Below are 19606 nucleotides of genomic sequence, written 5' to 3' on the forward strand. Positions count from 1 at the left end.
GCCACCCCTCTCGGAGAGGATCCAAAAAACGAGGTACGGGCCAGCGTGGCAGGTGGGGTACCAACGATACGACTCGAATACTGTCACCCCTCGGATACCTTCGTTTTCAGGTGTGTAACGTCGCGGGTAAGTATCCACGGAATTTGGGGAAAATTTCGGTTTGAGGGTTCGTTTTTCTTTTCTTGCCTGCCGATTCCATTCAACTCGATGCCACCGTCACGAGATAGGTCTACTTCGTCGGTCTATCCTGTCTTTTCTATCGATCCGATCGACTGCGTACTGTGACGGAATATCTGTTCATTATCTCTTATTATTAGACGTCCAGATAAAACTTTTTCGTAGTGTACATTGATTTAAAGAAATGTTGATCGTCTAGATTAACTTGTTTCAAACGATATCGGTTAATCAAACTATCAATAACGATAAGTAAGAAATTTTATGAGTTTCCTGATAGTGGTTTATCGATAATCCTATTTCAATGTTCCGTGTTTTCCCCCTTTGATCCCGTGGCGCGAGGAACTCGCCCATTTTCCCCGAGAATGTGAGAAAAGGATTAGGATTAGGGGATAGCGTGCGAATCGATCGAAAGGGATCCCTCCTAGATTTCTCCAATTTCAGCGAAAGGATCACGCGTTCTGTCAACCGTTCGATAGATTCGTCACCGCCTCTCTTTCTCCGCTGTAAGTCGTATTTCTCGCAATCCGTGCGCGCCGAACGTTTTTTTCCCCGAGGCGGAATAAAAACACGCAAAGTTCTTCCGGTAAGAATATTCTAACGATCGATCTTTCCGGTCTAGAAAGGATATCCAAAATTCGGTGAGAATTCACGGCTAGATCTCTGTCGCGATGTTTTCTCCGGCTCGTGTGCTCGCACGTTTACGCGCGTGGGGTTGATAGATCGGCCCGACGAAACGAAGGGGTAGTTTGGCTTTAATCGATCCTGTAATCGCCGGTCCGACAGTTGGCCCCGGCTGCCTTTTTGTCGGCAGTTAGATGGATGGCGCCATTTACATTTTGTCAGTGCGACATGCGCTAACGTAACATAACGCCGCCGCTATCATATCTATCACACCCTCTGGACGTTACGCGGCTAGTTTCCGATTCTCTGCGAGCGCTGCGATCTCCTCTTTTATAGCGGGCTTTGCACGAAAAACAATAAAGCTATTAAAAACGAATTAGTTACGAATCTTTAAACGACGGAAATTCGAAATGGTTGATCAGCAAAATAGAACGGAGACCTTCCGGACGAAAAAATCATGAACCTTCGCCAACGATTTCACGGACTGTTTCTTCGATTTTGACTCTACGCCACGATTTCACGGTCGACTTAAAAACCCAACGGAGACGTCCTGGTCGAGACTCGAAAGAATTTCGAAGAACGAAGGAAGAATCGAGAGAGAGCTGTCCGAGGTGAGCCAATTGACAGATCTGTCAACATGGATGACACCTTCGACGAACAGAACCGACCAGGTGTCTAGTCCGTTCGTTTCTCTCTTTTCCTCTCCGTTCGTCGTGTTCCCATCTTCGGCATCTGCCGGATAATACCAGGGATTATAGCAGGAGGATAGCGAGCCCACTGACACTGCTTTCGAGCAAAGAGTATTCCTCCACCGGATCCCGAACCATAAACAGATCGATCATCTTTCAAACGGTTCCACGAGAACCCCGTGCTAGATGATATCGTACGCGATTCCCTACTTTCGCTGGGAAATCAATGATTTCCAAACGCAACGATCTTTAGAGAGGTTAATAAATATGAGACATATTCTAATAAATTTCGAGTACTTTATAAAATCTGTTCGAGAGACCGCTACTACGTTTAAACGAATTAATTTCTGTAATCTATAAGGTAATCGATTTGAGCAACGGTAGAAGAAGAAGTTCTATAATTTATCTGTAACGACCGAAAGCCGATTTGGAAAGCTATTTCGATTTAAGAAGGTCGATACGTTCGCACAGTTTACTTACGTATATATACGTTCCGCTTCGAAATTCTAAGGAAACGAGAACGAAAGCGATAAGCTCTCGCGCAAACGTAAAGAAGTACAAAACTCACTCACCTCCCATGCGTAACGGGGGTTGAAAGGTTCGCTCGCCCATTTGCCGAGAAAAGGACCGAATCTTGCTCCCCGTGGAATGTCCTTTCGCGCTCGAACCTGAGGATCGCCGGGCGACGTGCCCCCCACCTCGACTTCCGGTACCGGTGACACCCACTCGCGATTCGATTGCTCCTTCTGCTCCTGCTTCGTCGTATCCTCTGCGAATCGGAACGGATTATTGCTATACTTTTCTGCCTGTCTGCAAAATCGACTATTTTCAAATTTTGTCAATTTAGTTCGTCAAGATTGTACGATCCGTGTATCTGGATACAAGACAGACTTCTTTTCTCTATAAACGGTGGCTTATATTTGGCTTACGAAACAGGCGAAAATGTGCAAATTATGTAAATTTGAAAAGTTGGCAACGAGCGAGCACTGTTTCTTTTATATCGACGTCCTCCGTATTTAGGGAAGTGCAGTATACTCGGTGTGTGTCGATAACCTACTATTCTAATCCAGACAATTAAGCACCGTGTGTGCCGATAATTTACACGGTAATTCGTAGTATTAAGCAGCTCGCGGTTGACCCAATATTCTAATTCGCGCAATTAGCTTAGCGCGATCGCTCGAGCGGCCGTTTGAAAAGGAGAAAAATCGAATTTCAGCACTCACGGTAAGCTTCGTTCCTGTACGACGATTCCCGCCATCTCGAGAACTCTTTCCTGTCACTCTTCTCCAAGTAATCCCACGAACACTTGTCCTCGTCCCTCGACGAGGCGGTTCGGTGTCGTTCCTTGTCGTAGTGTTGCTGTTGCTTGTCCATAGCGGGCGAGTAGCCTCTTTGGTAGGACGTCCTCGATTGCTGATTGTAATCCTGGGACAAATCGTGGCCGAGACTCTTCAGCTCTCTGTACACCTGATTGCTGATGCCAGAACTGTTGCTACCGGCGCGAATCGACCCGTTTTCCTCCATTTCCGTGTTGTCGCCGGTTCCTGCGCCTCCTCCAGCCGACGTGCCCGACGTCGACTCGCCTTCGTCGCTGCTTCCTGAAAGAATGCGGACACGGCTCAGAAACAACCACGCCGCTGATCGATCGATCCTGATCGAAGGTCAAAGAACGCTCGAGGAAGGGTAAAAGGTGTTGAACAGAAGCGGCTGCCCACGTTCTGCCTCGGTCTCGATGATCGTTGACCGACAGAAAGGTCGAACACCCACGTTAGAGGGATTAAATGCACGGGAGACGGGGAAACTCAATTTATCTGTAAAAGTTTTGCCGAAGGAGAAACTACGGACAATAGCGTTCGACACGAGGCATTATCGATTGCTCGCTTGTATCGAATAACGGTGCCGGACGAAGGATTTTTAAGTCGCTGCGACGATAACTGCGAACTTAGGAATTGCAAAGCGACCGAAGGACATTTTCGAGTTAACGAGGAGAAGAGGGGCGTAATGGATTTTGTGAAAAATGGGGAGCCGACGAATTAGAGACGGCAGAAATTCAATTTACGTTCGCTATTCTCACGTGAGTGTTTCTAATTACAAAAGGTGGCGCCAGATGAAGGATGAATTAAACCTTGATGTCGCTACAACGACGATCGCGAAGGTCGAAATTTGCAGAGGCACTGCAGGAAGTAGTGGAGCTATCGGAGAGCGAGATGGGAACGGGGAGAGAAATTAGGATGGATTTGGTAGAGCTCTGTTTGCCGAGACCCTGGTTTCCCTTCGCGCCCAGACGAAATCCTAGGCACACACAAGGACAAGTGGCAATCGAACAACACTATCTCCTCGACCCGTCGGTCGTTTTCTCAGCCACAGTGCCACGAGTGTACGACGCGACACCCGAGCCAAGGATGTTTGACGCGATAACAGGACTTTATTGTCCCCCTACCTTTCTGATGCGTCAGGAAACTGCGTCGCGATGCGACCGAATCTCACGTAGAAAGAGGCCTATCGGAACAGTGCCCTTCTTCTCGATTACTCTTTTTATCCCGATGACGCGGATGCATTCTCGGACTGGAATTTTCTTCGAACCACGATTGTACGAACCTGCGGAACCATCCGTCGAATCTGGATTTATTTGTATAACTCCAGACCGGATACGGGACGGGCCCTTCTAACACAAGACTTATCTTCGAATCGAAAGATATCTCCGTTGTTGTATCGGCTATCTGAGAACAAACTATGAACTGTGTACGACCGTCCACGAGTGACGCGCAAAGACCTGCGACAACGATCGAGAGTCCTCTGCAAACAGCGTAAGCTCCGTGAATCCACGGCTAAGCAAATTGCCGACAAGCTTGCAGGTGTATCCGAAAGGAAAGTATAAAACAGCTCGATACGTCCTTCGCTCCGTCGATCTTTTACGATCCAATGTTCGTGTCAGCGGAATTGCTAGAGGCCACTTATAAAAAGATTTTTTAAATTTTCCTAGAAGCGGAAGATCTTCCCGCCAATTGAATCGGAGCACGAATCGCGGCGGAACGTTAGAAATATCAATTTTATCGGGCGAGCTTCAATTGGAGAAGGTAAACAGTAAGTAACTCGGCATTAGCGAGAGCCAGTCGTAAAAGAAAACGGTGATCCTGTGTGGTCGGCTGGTCGACACGAAACTCGAAGATGAACGATAATAGATATATTGGGACGTGAGCTCGTTGTTCGTCGAGGAATCGTGTTCTATGACATCGATGCGACTATCGACGGTAATCGCACGATATTTCGACGAAGCGAAGAGAATAATCGTAAAGATGCGATTTCGAGAAGGAACTGAATCGCTTCTCGATAAAATAAATACGGATTTGGTGAATCGACGCGATCCAAAGATGACTCGGGACGAGGGTCCGTATAGGAAGCTCGAGATCCTCTTGTGAGACTAGTCGATACGATGCAACAACAATATTTGGAAAACTCTCGACATCGGGGGTCTTTGACTCCTGTGGGACACGAGTGCTCAAGTACTTTCTCCCTTGACAGAACTACGAGTACTTGTTGAACCATACGCGATATTATCCTCGATGATAGCGGCTCGAGAGGCTTCCAGACCGATTAGAGTAAAGTGCCGCGTTTGCCGCGGCTTAGAGAATCGAAATTATTCGTGGGAAGACCGTGCTCTCTTTTTTTCCTTCGCATGATGCATAGTTTTTTTGTTGGATCAACAGATTCCTTTATTCGAAGGACATTAATACTCTTGTACTCGTGATTCGTGGGAAAATGTCGCACGGAGTAATTTATGATGGAGGTTCGATATGAAAGATGGAGAAAATTTGTCAGTAAAGAGAAACGTTTTTAAACAATTTTTCCTAGATGGATAAATAAAGTGATTGCACCGATTTAGTTAGTTAAACATAAAGGACCTTAATAGTGTAATTATATGATTTTTCAATTTAACGACAGTAGTGTTCGCTTTCGAAGGAAAATATTAAAAAAAGATATTACCAGGAATAAGACAAATTGAAGAATGATCTAGTTAAGAGGTTAATAGTGCTCATTTAAAATCCATTATAGACACTACAGAAGCTGATAATGTAGCGCTTGAGAGGGAAGATAAAAAATAGATTCCAAAGCACTTGGTACACGTTGTATAACAGAAACGTTAACGCACCGAACATCGTGGAAACGACCGCCTACAAATTTTATGTAATCGACAAACTTGAAGAAATTAAATAAACACTCAAGTAATGACGGTGTTGGATTAATATGAAAAAAGTTTAAATTGCAAAATGGAATGATCGCATTCAACCTAATTACGGTTACAGCGTACCGTGCTATGCTTTAACCTCGTGCGAACAAATGTGCGAGTCACTGTTTTAACGTACAAGTTCACCTCTTCAAGTGTTCTGTTTATCGATGAATCAGCTTGCATGCAAAATAATCGTGCAGCAAGTTTTTCAAGAAAATAAAGTAGCGAAAAAGTGGCCGGTATTTGGGTCCAGAGTGGTAAAAACGGGAATATTAGAGAACGCTCGGAGATATTCGTGGACGGATCCCGGAAAAGATAATTAAGCAAATTGGCAGGCAAACGACAGGGTATCGGAAGAGCGATTGCACCGTAGAACGTATTCACACGCGCGTAGACCGCATTATTGTAACCGCACAGGACATCCTGGTGATACGGGAATCCTGATGGAAAGAATACTCGTTCTGCCGCCCATTAGCACGTATCGTTGCAACGATACTAATTGCTTCGTTAATCAAAAACGAATTTCCCCGGAGAACCTCGTCCGATTTCCAATTAATCGATTAGAGAAATTGATCAGAGTCCTGCAACGAGCACGGTTGTTCCACGACGATTATAAGACCATCGAGTCGTCACGCAATTACCACTAGATGGCAAACCGAATTGGATAGAGGAATCTGTACACTCTGACTTCCGGACAAGTTGCGGTTAAGTTTCCTTTTTCAGATACTCGGAGATAGAATGCCTTTTCCCGGTAATTTATATCAAATAAAATGGAAAATCCTCTGACGTATCGAAAAAACAGAAATTCTTTTCTTTTTGTAAGTTAATTAATACGTTAAACATTGTTGGAGTCAAGTGACGTCCGTCAAGAGTATTAATTAGTTTTAATTTCCTCCGTATGAAACTCGTTCGTTAACGATTAATTTGTGCTATGCGTCGTGGGTCCTTGGTTACAACTGACCGTTGGTCTAGGGTTAATATTTAATCAGTTTCGCAAGGCAAGGAATAGAAAATTTAAATTGCAAAACGAAGTAATCGCATTTCGATTAAAATGAAATACGATATGAAGTGTAGCATATGTTTCAATTACGATGAAACGTTCTTCGAGCAGATCGTATCTACTATTTTCACGATGTTTCTATTATTCGCAACAGTAAGTCCCTCATACGAACGTCTCTAATTAGACAAGTACAACGATATCGAAACTTTTCACTCGGTAGATGGCAGACTCGACGCGAGGGTATCAAAGGATTAATTTCGTTTCCTTTGACAAAACGCGTTCTTAAACCGACATCGCTGTACCCGCTTGAACAAACATTTCTAACTTACCGTTCATCTTGTTGAAATCGACCATCGGTCGCGACAAATCGAGGCCTTTCATTCGCGTCGATCGGAAAGGTTCCAGCACCGGACGTCAACACCGGCAAATCACCGTCTATCACACATGCTATCACAAAATCTAGGCTCACGATAACACGATGTCAACATAATCCAACGGCGAAAGGAATCAACGGAACGTCCAAATTGGCCGCGCGTCCATGATCAATCGATCGATACCGATTGTCCAGGGTAGCAACGATAGGTAGTTGGCGCACTGTTAGATCGGCAGGGGGTAGAAACGTAGGCAGGGGGTAGGTGGCTCGAGAGGAACCGAATCGCGAGGCGTGCGACGCGGAGATGACGAAATAAGAAACGGATGACGAAGAGAAGAGCGCTGCTCCGTGTCAGCTGGCTCTTGGCAGACTAGAGGATCCGAAATCTGTTGAGAAGAGGATGGCACAACGAGGGTTCCCGAGGGAAGCCAGGGACGATCCACGGGGTGTGGCGGAGCCGCTTCCATCGAGACCTCTGGTTGGCCCACGGGCGGAGCAACCCCTATCGCATTCGGATCCCCACCAGGCCACCGCAGCATCCCTCGACAGAGCGAGCAAGAGAACGAAAAGCTGAACGGACGAACACAGAGACGTTGCTTATACACTGACAGAGAAAACGGAGCTGAGGCTGTCTGAGCGAGCCTCGGTGGGGGCAGTCGGACGAAGAATCAGAAAACGTGACTTTGATAACGAACGAGACACACGCTGCTGCGAGAAACATCAAATACCTACTCCACTTTCTTACAACTCCTCTTCGCAAACGAGATCCTTATTATACTCTTTGGATACACACTGCTAATTAATCTATTAAAAGCTAATCTTATCGTATCACGTACCGATATGTCAAAGGTGTAATATCAGTAAGCACAAATGTACAACGAATACTGGACACAAGAAATATAGAACACGGTAGTTACTTGATTTACTAAGACATCGTATCTCTTGTGTTCAAAGGTGCAATATTTTATTATATTTGCAAATGAGTTAAATGGATTAGATAATCGAACCGCTTAAAATTCAGTGCGTCTTGACGATTCATCTCAAGGAGATAAAAGAGACACTTTTCTATTTATATAACATTTATCGTTGTCACGCGGAGTAAAAATATGTGATACATATGCATTTTACAAATGGCGTCACACAAGGTTATAACGTACAAGGTTCGTTACCAACTAATAATAATATGACATTAATGTTCCTTATAAGTTGATTCTTTGTCCTCGATCATTTTTACTGTTGCTATCGATCATGATCTTAGTCGAAGAAAGTCGAGTTCCTTTTAGACATTTTTTCAGCAGGAATACGAAACGGTGGAAAATGTTCGATTCGCTGACAAGCAGGGGTCAAATGTCAGAGTGCGAAGAAATTTTTTCCAATGCGCAAACCCTCGAGAATGTGGAAAGACCCCACGCAGAGTCAGGGTCAGTGGAACAGCCATCGAAGTCTTTATTGGACAGGCTCGGTCACCTTTTTCTTCGGAAAGTAGCTGTCACGAGAGGCTGTCTAAATTCTTTCTTTTTTTTACAACCACCTTTCACAATACCTTGCGGTTTGTACCATGGACTCTCCAGTCAATCGAAGTACAACAGAATTTCGGAAACGTCACTCTGCTTCACGATGTTTTTTCGCTACTCTTTCGTCACGATCATTGAACGACTTTTCTGTCGCCAACGGAAAAGCGAAACTGAAACCGCGAGGAGACCGTTGCACCTTCGTTATCCTCATATTCGAATCGTCGAGGAAAAAATTCCTTATTCCATTTCATCGATTCTAATTTTCAGAATACGTTAAAAGTTGGACGTCAGTTACATTAATGCTCCTCGCTTCTTGGTCCCTCTGACTAAAAAACATATACACTGAGCAGTAACGACATGTTTCTAATAACAACAGATTTCTAATATTTCAATATATACGTTTTAAAATTATACGTCCTTCTTCGGAACTTAACTCTGTTTCCAAAATGGACGACGTTCGAAGGAAAAATCTGTGGGGCGCAAAGGGTTAAATCCGCGAGCCAAGGGAAAACGGTCACGAGAACGAATAGCTGGGTAAAAGATGTCGAAACAAATCTTCATTTTCCGCGCGCCGCGAAAATCTGCGAGAAAGAAGTCGTGCGGGCGATATGAGCCGCGTTCCAGAGGCAGGAAGACATGTGTCGCGTGCAGTTATATCATTCTTTATGGCCGACAACGTTGGTACCCTTCGTTCATTCGGCGCGAACGTCGCTAGGATATTTGGCCAAGGGGTGTTGATTTACACCGGCATAAAAATGTCTCCCTCCTACCAACCTCTGACGTAGATATCACCTTCTTCGACCACCCCTTCCAACCGTGCTCGCGAATTCGCGCGCTTTTTATATGGGGTTACTTGTGATAAATGCGAGCCACGAATTCTTCGCGAAGAAGAAAATGAGAAAATAGACGAACGCTTTACGTAGGTATCTTTGAATGTTTCCAGAAGATAAATTTGTTTGGTGTTACATTTTTTGACTAAATGAAACTGTGAACACATTTGCTTACTGTTTGAGTGCAATAACGGGTCTTCAAAGACCTTTATCGGCAACGTAATTCTATCCAAGCTCAACACCCACGCATCAATTTAAAATTGATGGTTTAAAGGAGACGAACAAAGTGATCATCTTATTATCCAATACGAGAAATAGTGTTCGGGAAAAATCCCGAACCTTCGAAACATCGACACCGCGCTCTAGCTGTCTCGCTCCCGAGCGGATACCCTCTTGCTTGCGTCTCCTTTGTTTTGAAACTCATTACGTGGTGAGGGGCACTGAGGACGAGACTCGCTAGCTCGCAAAGGATCGCGAAAGCCCGCTAAATGCGAGTTATGTCTATGTCGAATTATTTGTATATAATATGTCGAGAACGTTCGCACTTCTGGAACGATCGACCTCGCGATGTACATATACGCGCCGGATTATCGGAACAAGTTAGTTGTTGTCAGTTGTCTCTCAGAGTTCATTCAACCGTATTATCGACGTCACTGTCATTCGCTATTGGTTTAATACAAACGAACACAAGGGAATTATTCCCGTGGTGACTTACACCCTCTGATCCCTTTCCGAACCTTTTTCTCCAACATTCGCTGCAACACGAACGCATCGGTCGCGATCCGGACCTTTTCTCTCTCGGCGTAACACGATTCAACCAAAAAATTGTCTGTAAATGTTCGGTAAAGGTACCCGCGACGTCGATAAAACTTTGAAAACACTTCCCCATTGGACACGTTTTATGCCATAAAGCCTGAAGCGGTGTTAACTATCGAGAAACTGGTGAACGATGGGGTTGGTTTAGGGTCATAATAAATAACACGGGCGAATCAAAGGGTTATCAGATCTAAGCAAAGGTTGTAGGTGTAGCGCAACTTCTGACGCGTCGAGTGACGATGCTGTAACGTCGTCGGCAAAGTGTGCGCATGTGGGGTGAGAGTCCACGGGGGTAAAAGGCGAGGAAGAGGGGAAGGGGAGGGGGTCAGGCGCGAAGCTATTAAACTGACAGAAACACTTGCCACCCCCTCCTCTGGCCCAGCCACCCCCTCGACCTCCGACTCTATGCCATCCCTTACTCGGAAGCCCTTCGTCCCTTATACTGCAACACAGCGGAGTTATTAATATTTTTCACACCCCCGAAAATTGTCTCCTGTGTGCTCGCCGGGCCCGACAACTTTCGCCGTGTCGGAGAAGCAATTTTACAGGCTTGTCAACCGCCTGCCTGTCGCTGTCAACGCGATCGCGACAAGATACACTCGGAAGGTTTCGGTCCCGCTATTGTTCGCCCCGTTGCCGTTCACGATTATCGATAAATTACGAAATTCCTTCGTGGCTGCAAACTCTGCCGCCGTTGAAATTCAATTATCGATCCTCGAACGAACATCCGTTGTTCCACGGAATTATAGCGCGCGTACCGAAAGAAAGAGAGACTCGACCAGTTATTATACGCACGAGAATCAGATAACCGAGAAATCAAGGTGGGCCACTCTCCGGTACGAATTAGCGGACTGTTAACGGTCGATCGGAGAAAGAAGTATCCAACGCGACGCGAAGAGGAGAACGAGAGAGAAAAAAATCGTGGCCGATGCTCGAGGACGATCGAACAATCGACTGCTGCTCGAGTGGTCTTCCAAGAGTCCGCGTAGTCGACTTCTTGATCTACCCCAAAGCGATTTTGCGCGTCCCTCGACAAAGACGCGAGCGAAAGAAAGGCGTAGCGGCGGGACGGGGGAGAGATGAAGCGGAGACGAGAGGAATAATTCGAGCCTAGCGATACGAGGCTAGGTGAAAAGGATCGAGGAGAGAGACGACGTGCGTGTCCGTGAATGGCGTTTCGTACCCCTGGCAACGAGAGCACGTATGTACATATATGTCCGTGAGTGGCCGAAATAACGATTGGTGGTGGATCTACGCGTCTTTGCTCCAAGTCGCCTCAACGGTCGTGCCCTGCAGTCTATAATTTCTGTTCGAGTCGAGTTGGTTCTCTCCACTGTTGTGTACGCACACGCCTCGACTGCCTTTCGAATCGCTCCTGCCCTCTCTAATGTGCCATTGAGAGCCACGTTATGTGGCATAAGTAGTCGAGCAGAAGAAAGAAACGCGTGGAGAGCAAACGAAAGAGAAAAACAGAACGTGCGAGCGAGAGAGAGAGGAAGAAGAAGAGATAGACAGAGAGAGAAGCGAACTCTCTATATGAATCTCAGGAGCACCGCCCTCCTGCCTCGAGGAACTTGAGACGCGATTGTTGTACGCCGCGTGCACACCGTGTACCAGAAGCATTGTCCCTCGTTAGAGGCCACCGGAAGTCACCGGAAGACGATGAACTAACGGAAGACCCTCTACCTTCCAGCTCCTGTCGACGCCCTCCTTTTTTCGACAGACTTCTGCAGCTTGTCTCTCTGACCTCTCTCTCTCCCCCCGCGGAGACATTTCTTTCGACTTAACGATTTTTGCGCGCGCGTGTGTACGTTGTCGCCGCATCAAGGACACCGAACGACTTTCTACCCCCGACCGATTTTTATCCCGCGGATCGCTCGTCCGCCTCGAAACCTACGAAGACCGCGCGCGGATATTCCCTCGAGAAATTTGTCGCATTTAATCGCTAACGAAACTTCGATCCGATGGAGTTCCAATGTTCCGTGATCGTACGTCGAAGCGGTTACCTTCGCTCGCTACCCTCTAGGAGATCCAGGTCACGGGGTCAAGATCGAAACGTAGGAGAAGATCCCAGATGCGGACGATAGAATTATGGCACGCGAGCGGCCGGAACTGGCGAAGTAGGGAAAATCCAGCGTCTATACGTCGAGCCTTCTCGAGCGCGTGCAACACCCCCGTACCTCTTACTTTCCCGCTCGTCGATCTTTCTCCAACGAATCCCGATCGCGGTTAATCGCGCAACCTCGATTATTTACAATTTTACAAAAGTGCTCGGTGCGGTGGGTGGGCCATTGTGCCGACATAATTTCACGCAAAAGTAACGGGGAAATTATCGCTGCGGGCACGCATTGTTATCGACAAATAGCGGCCAGACCTGGTCACAATTCAGCGGCGAATTAAACGTTCGCCATTCGTCGACGAGCCGCGATTAATTTAGGAAGGTTTGTGCATCAAGTTTACACCGTCAGGCCGAACGCAGCCGGCCGATTCGTCGTAAGCGGGAATATTCTGTACGGTTCGAAGCGTTGGGCGCGAAACAAAGAGCGAGAGAGACATGGTTGAAAGCAACGGAGGGAATCAATCGGCGATATTCGCGTAATATATAGGTATAACAAAGTGCAGGCTTATTGGAAAACGTGTATCGCGTGCAACGACGGGAAGGCAGGACAGCGTGCAAATATTGATGCATTAACAATGCAAGCTAATTATATTTTGGTTCGAGTATGGCTTTTCCGTCGACGATGGTGTTGCCCGTGACGATACAGACGCCGATGGTGGTGGTGGTTGAAGTTTGCAGTGGCCACCAGCCCGGCCATTTCGCCATTGTGAGCCAGGCTTCGGCATACAGCCTCCGGGTGGCTCACAAGCGTAACCCACCGTTAAATTAATTTTATCTCATATCCGACATTAATTTTCTATGTGCCTGGCTGCTGCGCTCGTTTCTACCCTTCCTGCCATCCCCTCTTTAATTCCTCTATACCTCTCGTCATCCTCGATCGTGCAGTTACTCGCTGTCGTTCTCGATCGAACAACGCTTTCGATGCTTGACTTCCTATTTTATCTCCCTTTATCGCATTATGCGTTAACTAGCAAGTGTAACAAACGTTGATCTCGATTAACGTTCTTAGCAACTTTCCCTTACATACGACATACCCTTTGGCCTTAATTTTGGCCCAAGGTGATAGCACGTTTCTTGTGAAAGCACTACCTCGTGCTATTAAAATTGTATCGTAATTATTTGGTAACCTGGGTTGCAATAATTAGTTACAATAACGTTCTATCGATCGAGCACGAGAGCAAATCTTAGTTCACCTCGGGGCAAGCAGGACGGTAATCAGAACGATTAGACTCTGATTAGATTCGCATAGTCGGAGCTCCGGGCTGTTTAAACGAGCCACGCGTCCTCAACGATTCCTCGACGAGCTCTTCCCGCTCGTGGAAGAGGAGATCGAAGGGCAAAACCCCCGTGGATATCGGTCCTTGGCGGGGGCAAGTTACGCAAGGGTAGAACCCGTCCGCAGGAGGGGGAACAGATGTTTCTGAACGCGAGCCAACAACGTAATCTATGTTCTGCAACATCGTAATTAAGGAAAAATAAAAGTTCGTCCTCGCCCTTCTTCTCGCTTCCACCGCGTCCCAACTCGTCGTTCGCCTCGACGGAAACGTAATCGAACCGAATTCAATTTTCGCGCGCGTATTCGCGCGAGCTCTTCGACGCGATAAATCGCCGCGGAAAGAATCGAATCTGCCCGCTCGAATCTCACGCCTCGCTCGTAAACAAGGCCAACAATGCTCGCTGACCCTCTCGTGCCGTGTTTGTTCACGCATCCCTTACGGCCCTTACGGATCGTTTCCAGCTTGGGCGCGAGATAAAGTGGATTTAAAAGTTTCGATTCGATCCTCGGCCACTGGATCGTGGCTTGACTTCTCCTCGCCAATAGGGAGACCGAGAAAAACGACGCGACTTACAGAGGGTGGCCACTCTTCACGAGATAGATACGATCCGATACGTTTACACCCCCGAGGTTTACGGATACCGTAGCCCGCTGAATGGAAATACGAGAATCCAGGACAGTTCTGTCCGGCCAGGACAATCGTACTCGATTTCGAATCTCGATTCTTATCGCGGCCGTTTATCGTTGCTGACATTGTTTTTTTTTATCGGGACTCGATTTCTTTGACTCAGGAACGAACGTATCGAATTTCTGCAAAAATAATTGTGACTTTCAAATTTTAAATTTGGTCTACTAATTTTTATCGATACCTATACTTGTCGACATCTGAAAGTTAAACGATATCGTACAAGTATCTGGGATCGATCATAATTTTCGTCAAATTGGCTTTGCAATCGATGATGTCGTAATTCAGTCCCCGAAAACGTTAATGATCGCCTTCTTCTTTCATCTAAATGATAACGTACTGATTGCAAAACGATACGGTTAAGTTTTGTCTTTCTTTAGATCATTGATTCGGATTATCAATTTTTTCGGAGAAAATATAGAGATACAAAAAAAGTGTCTCGTTATCTGTACGATCGACGATATCCGACAGTCGCGTTCGCAAAACCAGGAGATAAGAGTCTAGATATCTCTCTGTTGGCAGACTTCGTTCCATCACGTGCGAATAGACTGCCTCTGGCTCTATTCAAGCCGGCTGGAAGAATAGCTCTGTGATTCTATTCAGAGAAAAAAGAAAAAGGGAGAGAGAGAGAGAGACGAAGAAATCCACGGTATCGAGACAAGAGAAATAAAAGAGGGGGGCAAGGAAATCCGTAGAGGGGGTATAACAGCCATCTGGGAATCGAATATCTTCGATCTAACGGCGTCTTTCCGTCGAAATATCCGCAATTGTGGAAGAGTAATCGATGGACAGTCGGTTACGTGTATTTCACGGGGTAGTCACGATGCACCCTTTGGGACCGTTCAGGGGCACCGATCAAAGGGCGCGAAACGAGTAAAGATGTTTTTCTACCCTTGCTAGATCGCGCTTCCAGCTAACCTGCGTTTCGTTTTGTCCTTCGAAAATTTTTTTTATACGCCATGAAAGTACGCGAGGGGTCACAGAAAGGCGTGAAGTCTGATGGCTGGCGGTGAAAGAAGCCTTTGCGGTGACACGGATCGAAATCTAATTGAACTTTCGTGAACACTTTCTGATTCCTTATTCTTGTCTGCTCGTTTCGCGAAAAGGTTCTTAATATTTGGGGTTTTATTATGAAAAGACATTTAGTACTTTACTGTTCTAATCATGAGTCAGAAGAGATGTTCTTTTATCATCTTTGTCAAAAAAGAAACTTTCGAATAAAAAGACGAGCAACATTTCTTTGATCCATAATAAATAATTTTCTCGAACGTAATTTTATTAATCATTGAACAAAGAATACCAGAAGAAAATATTACCAACTTCGACAAAATATAAGGTTCGCTACCTGCGAACAAGAGGGAAACGCATCGATTCATAGGAAAACAGCGTACGACATGCGATACGCGGGGTTCAAAAGTCAAGTTACCCTTTTCGAAATTTTCGTCAAGCACAAAGAACGGAAAGACCAAAAAAAGTCGACCAGAGGGTAAGTCTCCGCGTTTTTTTTATTTCTTCTCTCGTCGAAGATTCGTGCTTCCAGCAACAGCCACTCGTCGAGCATTGTCTGCGGTTAACCCGTCACGACCTCTTCGACGATTTCGATTAAGAAAAATGTTACGGCACAATCGCGACCGATTCGACTCGAGGCGTGAGAAATCGCCGCCTCGACGATTTGTAGAGCCAATAACCGGGGATCTATAACTCATCCGTAATTGTTCGAGCAGGGAAGAAACGTACTCTTCGTTCCATCCTTCTAATACGAGTTTGATAGTGTCGAGGCTCGACACCCGCGAGCAGAAAGTACAACGAGGTCGATAAATAATCGATGGGAATCGAACCGGTGCGGGGGAGAAAAAAATTTGGCGACAGCCGCGCCGGAAGCGCGAGAAGATTCAATTTCGTCGTCGATTCGAAACGAACGCTCATCAAATACGAATTCGATGTCAGAGGGGGTTGCGACCCCATGAATATTTACGTTCCACCCATAACTTTTATTAAAAATATTTCTTGGTACACTGATAGCTCTACGTCTCCGATGAACGTACAGTGATTGTTGGAATTCGTTACAAAGCGCGTCAAAAGTTGTTGCTGCGACTAAAAAAATGTCAAAATGTGAAATTGACGATTTTGGAAAAAAGCACGGAAAATATCTGTTAAAGCTTATCAGGGCGGATAGAGGCGGTGTCCCATGGAAATTCAAGTTCGATCATGGATTTGAATTCAGTCAGTGGCGGACGGTTGAAATGGTACCGCGTGCGTCAGACATCAAACGCCTGGCTTGGCCCTTTGATCAAGCTCTGTCATTCAGATGACTCTTGTCGAGCATGGCACCAACGGTAGAGGCGTTAAAAAATTGATTATTGTGTCATGGCCACCGTGTGAATACCTATTGACGCTTGCAGCGCATGCACCATACCGTCGATTGACTGCGATCATTTTTTCATTGGCTCTGTGACACCCACGGTGATTCGTTTGTTTGTTCTGGTGTTTCTCTCTTTTTTTTTGTTCTAGAAAATCGACGAGTTTCGAGCAATTTCCCTCGATCAATTACAGACCGAGACTGGGTCATTTTTGATTCATTTTAGTACACTAACAAAAGGTCGATTGCCCCGAACGATACTCATTTCAATTCGAAAGTATTATTTATTACCGACCCAACATGCGAGCTCGATATAATTGTAAATCCTTCACTATCATTTTTTCTAAAAGTTAAATACGTATTCGGCTGCTATTTAATTTAATGCGTAGCTTATTTGTTCGAAATTCGTAAGTGCCGGTTAGACTATGCGTGGAGCACGGTGTGCTCCAGAAGTTTGGGACACGACTGACCCTTCTCCATCGTTCAGGGTATAATATAGATGCAAAAAGTCCGACACCAAAGGGTTAATAAGCTCGGATCTCTCGGAGGGATATAAGGGACTGGGGTTTTCATCCCTTTCCCATTCAATTGGGTCGCAATCATTAACATTCATCTTTCGTGGACGAAGGCGAGTTCTCTCACGAGTTCGAGCAACGATCAGCAAAGTCGAGGACGATGGTTTCGGAGTTTCAGCGGGTTCCCTGGCTCCCGTTGGAACTTTCTTTTCAGCGGGCAAAGTTTCGACTGTCGGGTCAGAGGGCGCCGATACCGAAGTTCGATTACGTCGACGCCACGTACTCTCCCCCGAGACTCGAGGAGACTTCCGATTAAGCGACCAAAGATGGCAATGACGTCTCGACGTGGACGATTAATCGTTTCCCAACCATGCCTGTATATACCTATATCGATATACAGGGTGCACCATATTACGCGAATATAGCTTCAACGTCGGACGAAACGCAACTAAAAGACAAACGTTCCCATCTGGCCCTGTATTCGAATTATTCTGCTGAACCAAACCAGATTCGAGACTAAACACCGTTATCTCAGACGAGTCATTCTTCCGAGCCTTCTAATCCACTTGAAATTATCAGATGAGGTTTTAGCCACGTATTATGATACGCCTTCTATAGATACAGGAAATATTGTACAGATGTAAACTCCGATGAGAATGTCCGATATCCATTTCTCGTCGAAATGTGTTACGCAACGAAGCACTAAAAAATGCTCTGTCATTTCTGGTGAAATACTGGAATAGTGTACAAATTTAAACGTCGACTATTTGTTACGATGCATTGCTTTTGGAAAGCGAATCTCGATGTAACGTTTGCGATATCGTTGCACTTAGAAGCAGTAATTGCAAACAGATGAAAATCGAGAAGAAATTAAGGAGCAATAGCGAAACACGACAATCAGCATTACTCGCGAATTCGAAAATCCAGCCACGCTGCGCTAAAACATCCCTCGGCTCTCATCCTAATGGGGACCCGTCTCTAAGGGCACTTGAGGGTGTGTAATTGCTAGAATCCACGGCCCTGCTACTACACCGCATTTACGCGTTATGCGGGGTGCGTGTTTGACACGGATCGACCACCTACTGGGTGTCCTGTGAATTTCCTCCCCGATCTAAGTGACTACAACGTTTCCCAAGAATCTCAGCTACCTCGTGATATTAATTTCCCTTTCCTCTCGATATTCCTCCGTTCCAAAGTATACCACTCCAAATACCTATTCACTTAGAGCTTTGTACTACTAATAAAAGACAAGGGTATTTCTAAAAACCTTAACTGAATTGAAGAATTCTAATTACTGGAATTTAAAGTCCAAGCGAAATGAGATTGAAACGCGAAAAATTTCACGTGAAACATGGGACAAGGGGAGAAAGAGTTAAAGAACATTATCGACGACCCCGTCGAGACGGGGGTAGTTCTCGTCGCGAGGAGAAGATTGGAGGGGTTAAACGACGAGCCACTAGAAAACAATCCCTCGGCCGCATTTGCGGATGCTCTTTTCTTTCATTCTCTTCCCTTCTCGCCGATGTTTCTAGCTCGTTTCGTCGCTCGCCAACTTCGTCCCTCTTTTTCGCTCTTATTCGGCTCGACAGATGGCTCGGTCGCGTTTTTGTTTCAAGGCTCGCGCCAACAATCGTCGCATTACCGGAACAAAACGACTCGACGATCGGCCCTTTGAAAAAAAAGAAAAGCTGCGAGAGGCTCGAGTTGAACCGATGGGGGAGGAAGGGGATGATGGTGGTTCAGGAAGTCCTGATCGACCATATCATCTCGTTAGAAGCACGCACCACATGTCCAAACAGAGAGACAGAGAGAAAGAGGAACGGAATTATCGACAGACAATGATTCGAACACGCGACCACGAATAGTAATAATAATATGTACTTGTATACGATGCTTGTTGCAAGTGCAACGAGCCGATTGAAACGCTCGAATCAATTGTCTTTCGGAACGGGTGTAATCGTTGCCGATTGTTCTGTCATCCAATGCTCGCATATGCTTCGTTTACCGTTTACGATTTCGACAATACCGTGTACTATCGATTAGAACGCGTCTACGATTTTCGGAAGATTTCGGAGATTGACTATGTCATTTTTTAACGACAATATATCGCGGATCGTCTAAGACCGTGTGAAACGATACGTAATCTTTGGCCTATAAACTAAAGAATTTCTAAGTACATAAAAATATCTGAATCGCGTTCGAATAAACAATCACCCAACAATTGCTAGTAACTTTCCTCGGACTGACTTTTACGACAAACAATTCCAAACAACTTTCCGTAGATAGAAGAAGGTATTCATCGCGTTCGTGTCGAAGCAAACTTTCGTCGCGCATTATCACGCAATAGAAACGCGATTAATTTTTACGATTATTCGAACACTTCTGTCAAGAGTATTTGAAACTC

At 45.7% G+C, this 19606-nt stretch overlaps 1 protein-coding gene across 5 annotated transcripts in view; it reads right to left on the reverse strand.

The window, feature by feature from the left end:
* Positions 1-19606, reverse strand: part of LOC100879622 (transcription factor hamlet) — an 81921-nt gene that overhangs the window by 22280 nt on the left and 40035 nt on the right. For 3 of the 5 annotated variants that reach the window (XM_076530351.1, XM_076530348.1, XM_076530350.1), the window contains exons 2-3: positions 2711-3085; positions 2060-2256 (exon numbers count right to left, since the gene is read on the reverse strand). In XM_076530351.1, the coding sequence (XP_076386466.1) occupies positions 2060-2256; positions 2711-3011 (498 nt within the window). In that variant the 5' untranslated portion in view covers positions 3012-3085. Of the gene's footprint in view, positions 1-2059; positions 2257-2710; positions 3086-7044; positions 7554-19606 lie in introns of those variants that run through there. The other 2 variants (XM_076530347.1, XM_076530349.1) reach the window with 2 other exon arrangements.

The sequence above is a fragment of the Megachile rotundata genome, chromosome 4, assembly GCF_050947335.1.
Source record: "Megachile rotundata isolate GNS110a chromosome 4, iyMegRotu1, whole genome shotgun sequence".
Taxonomy (NCBI): Eukaryota; Metazoa; Arthropoda; class Insecta; order Hymenoptera; family Megachilidae; genus Megachile; species Megachile rotundata.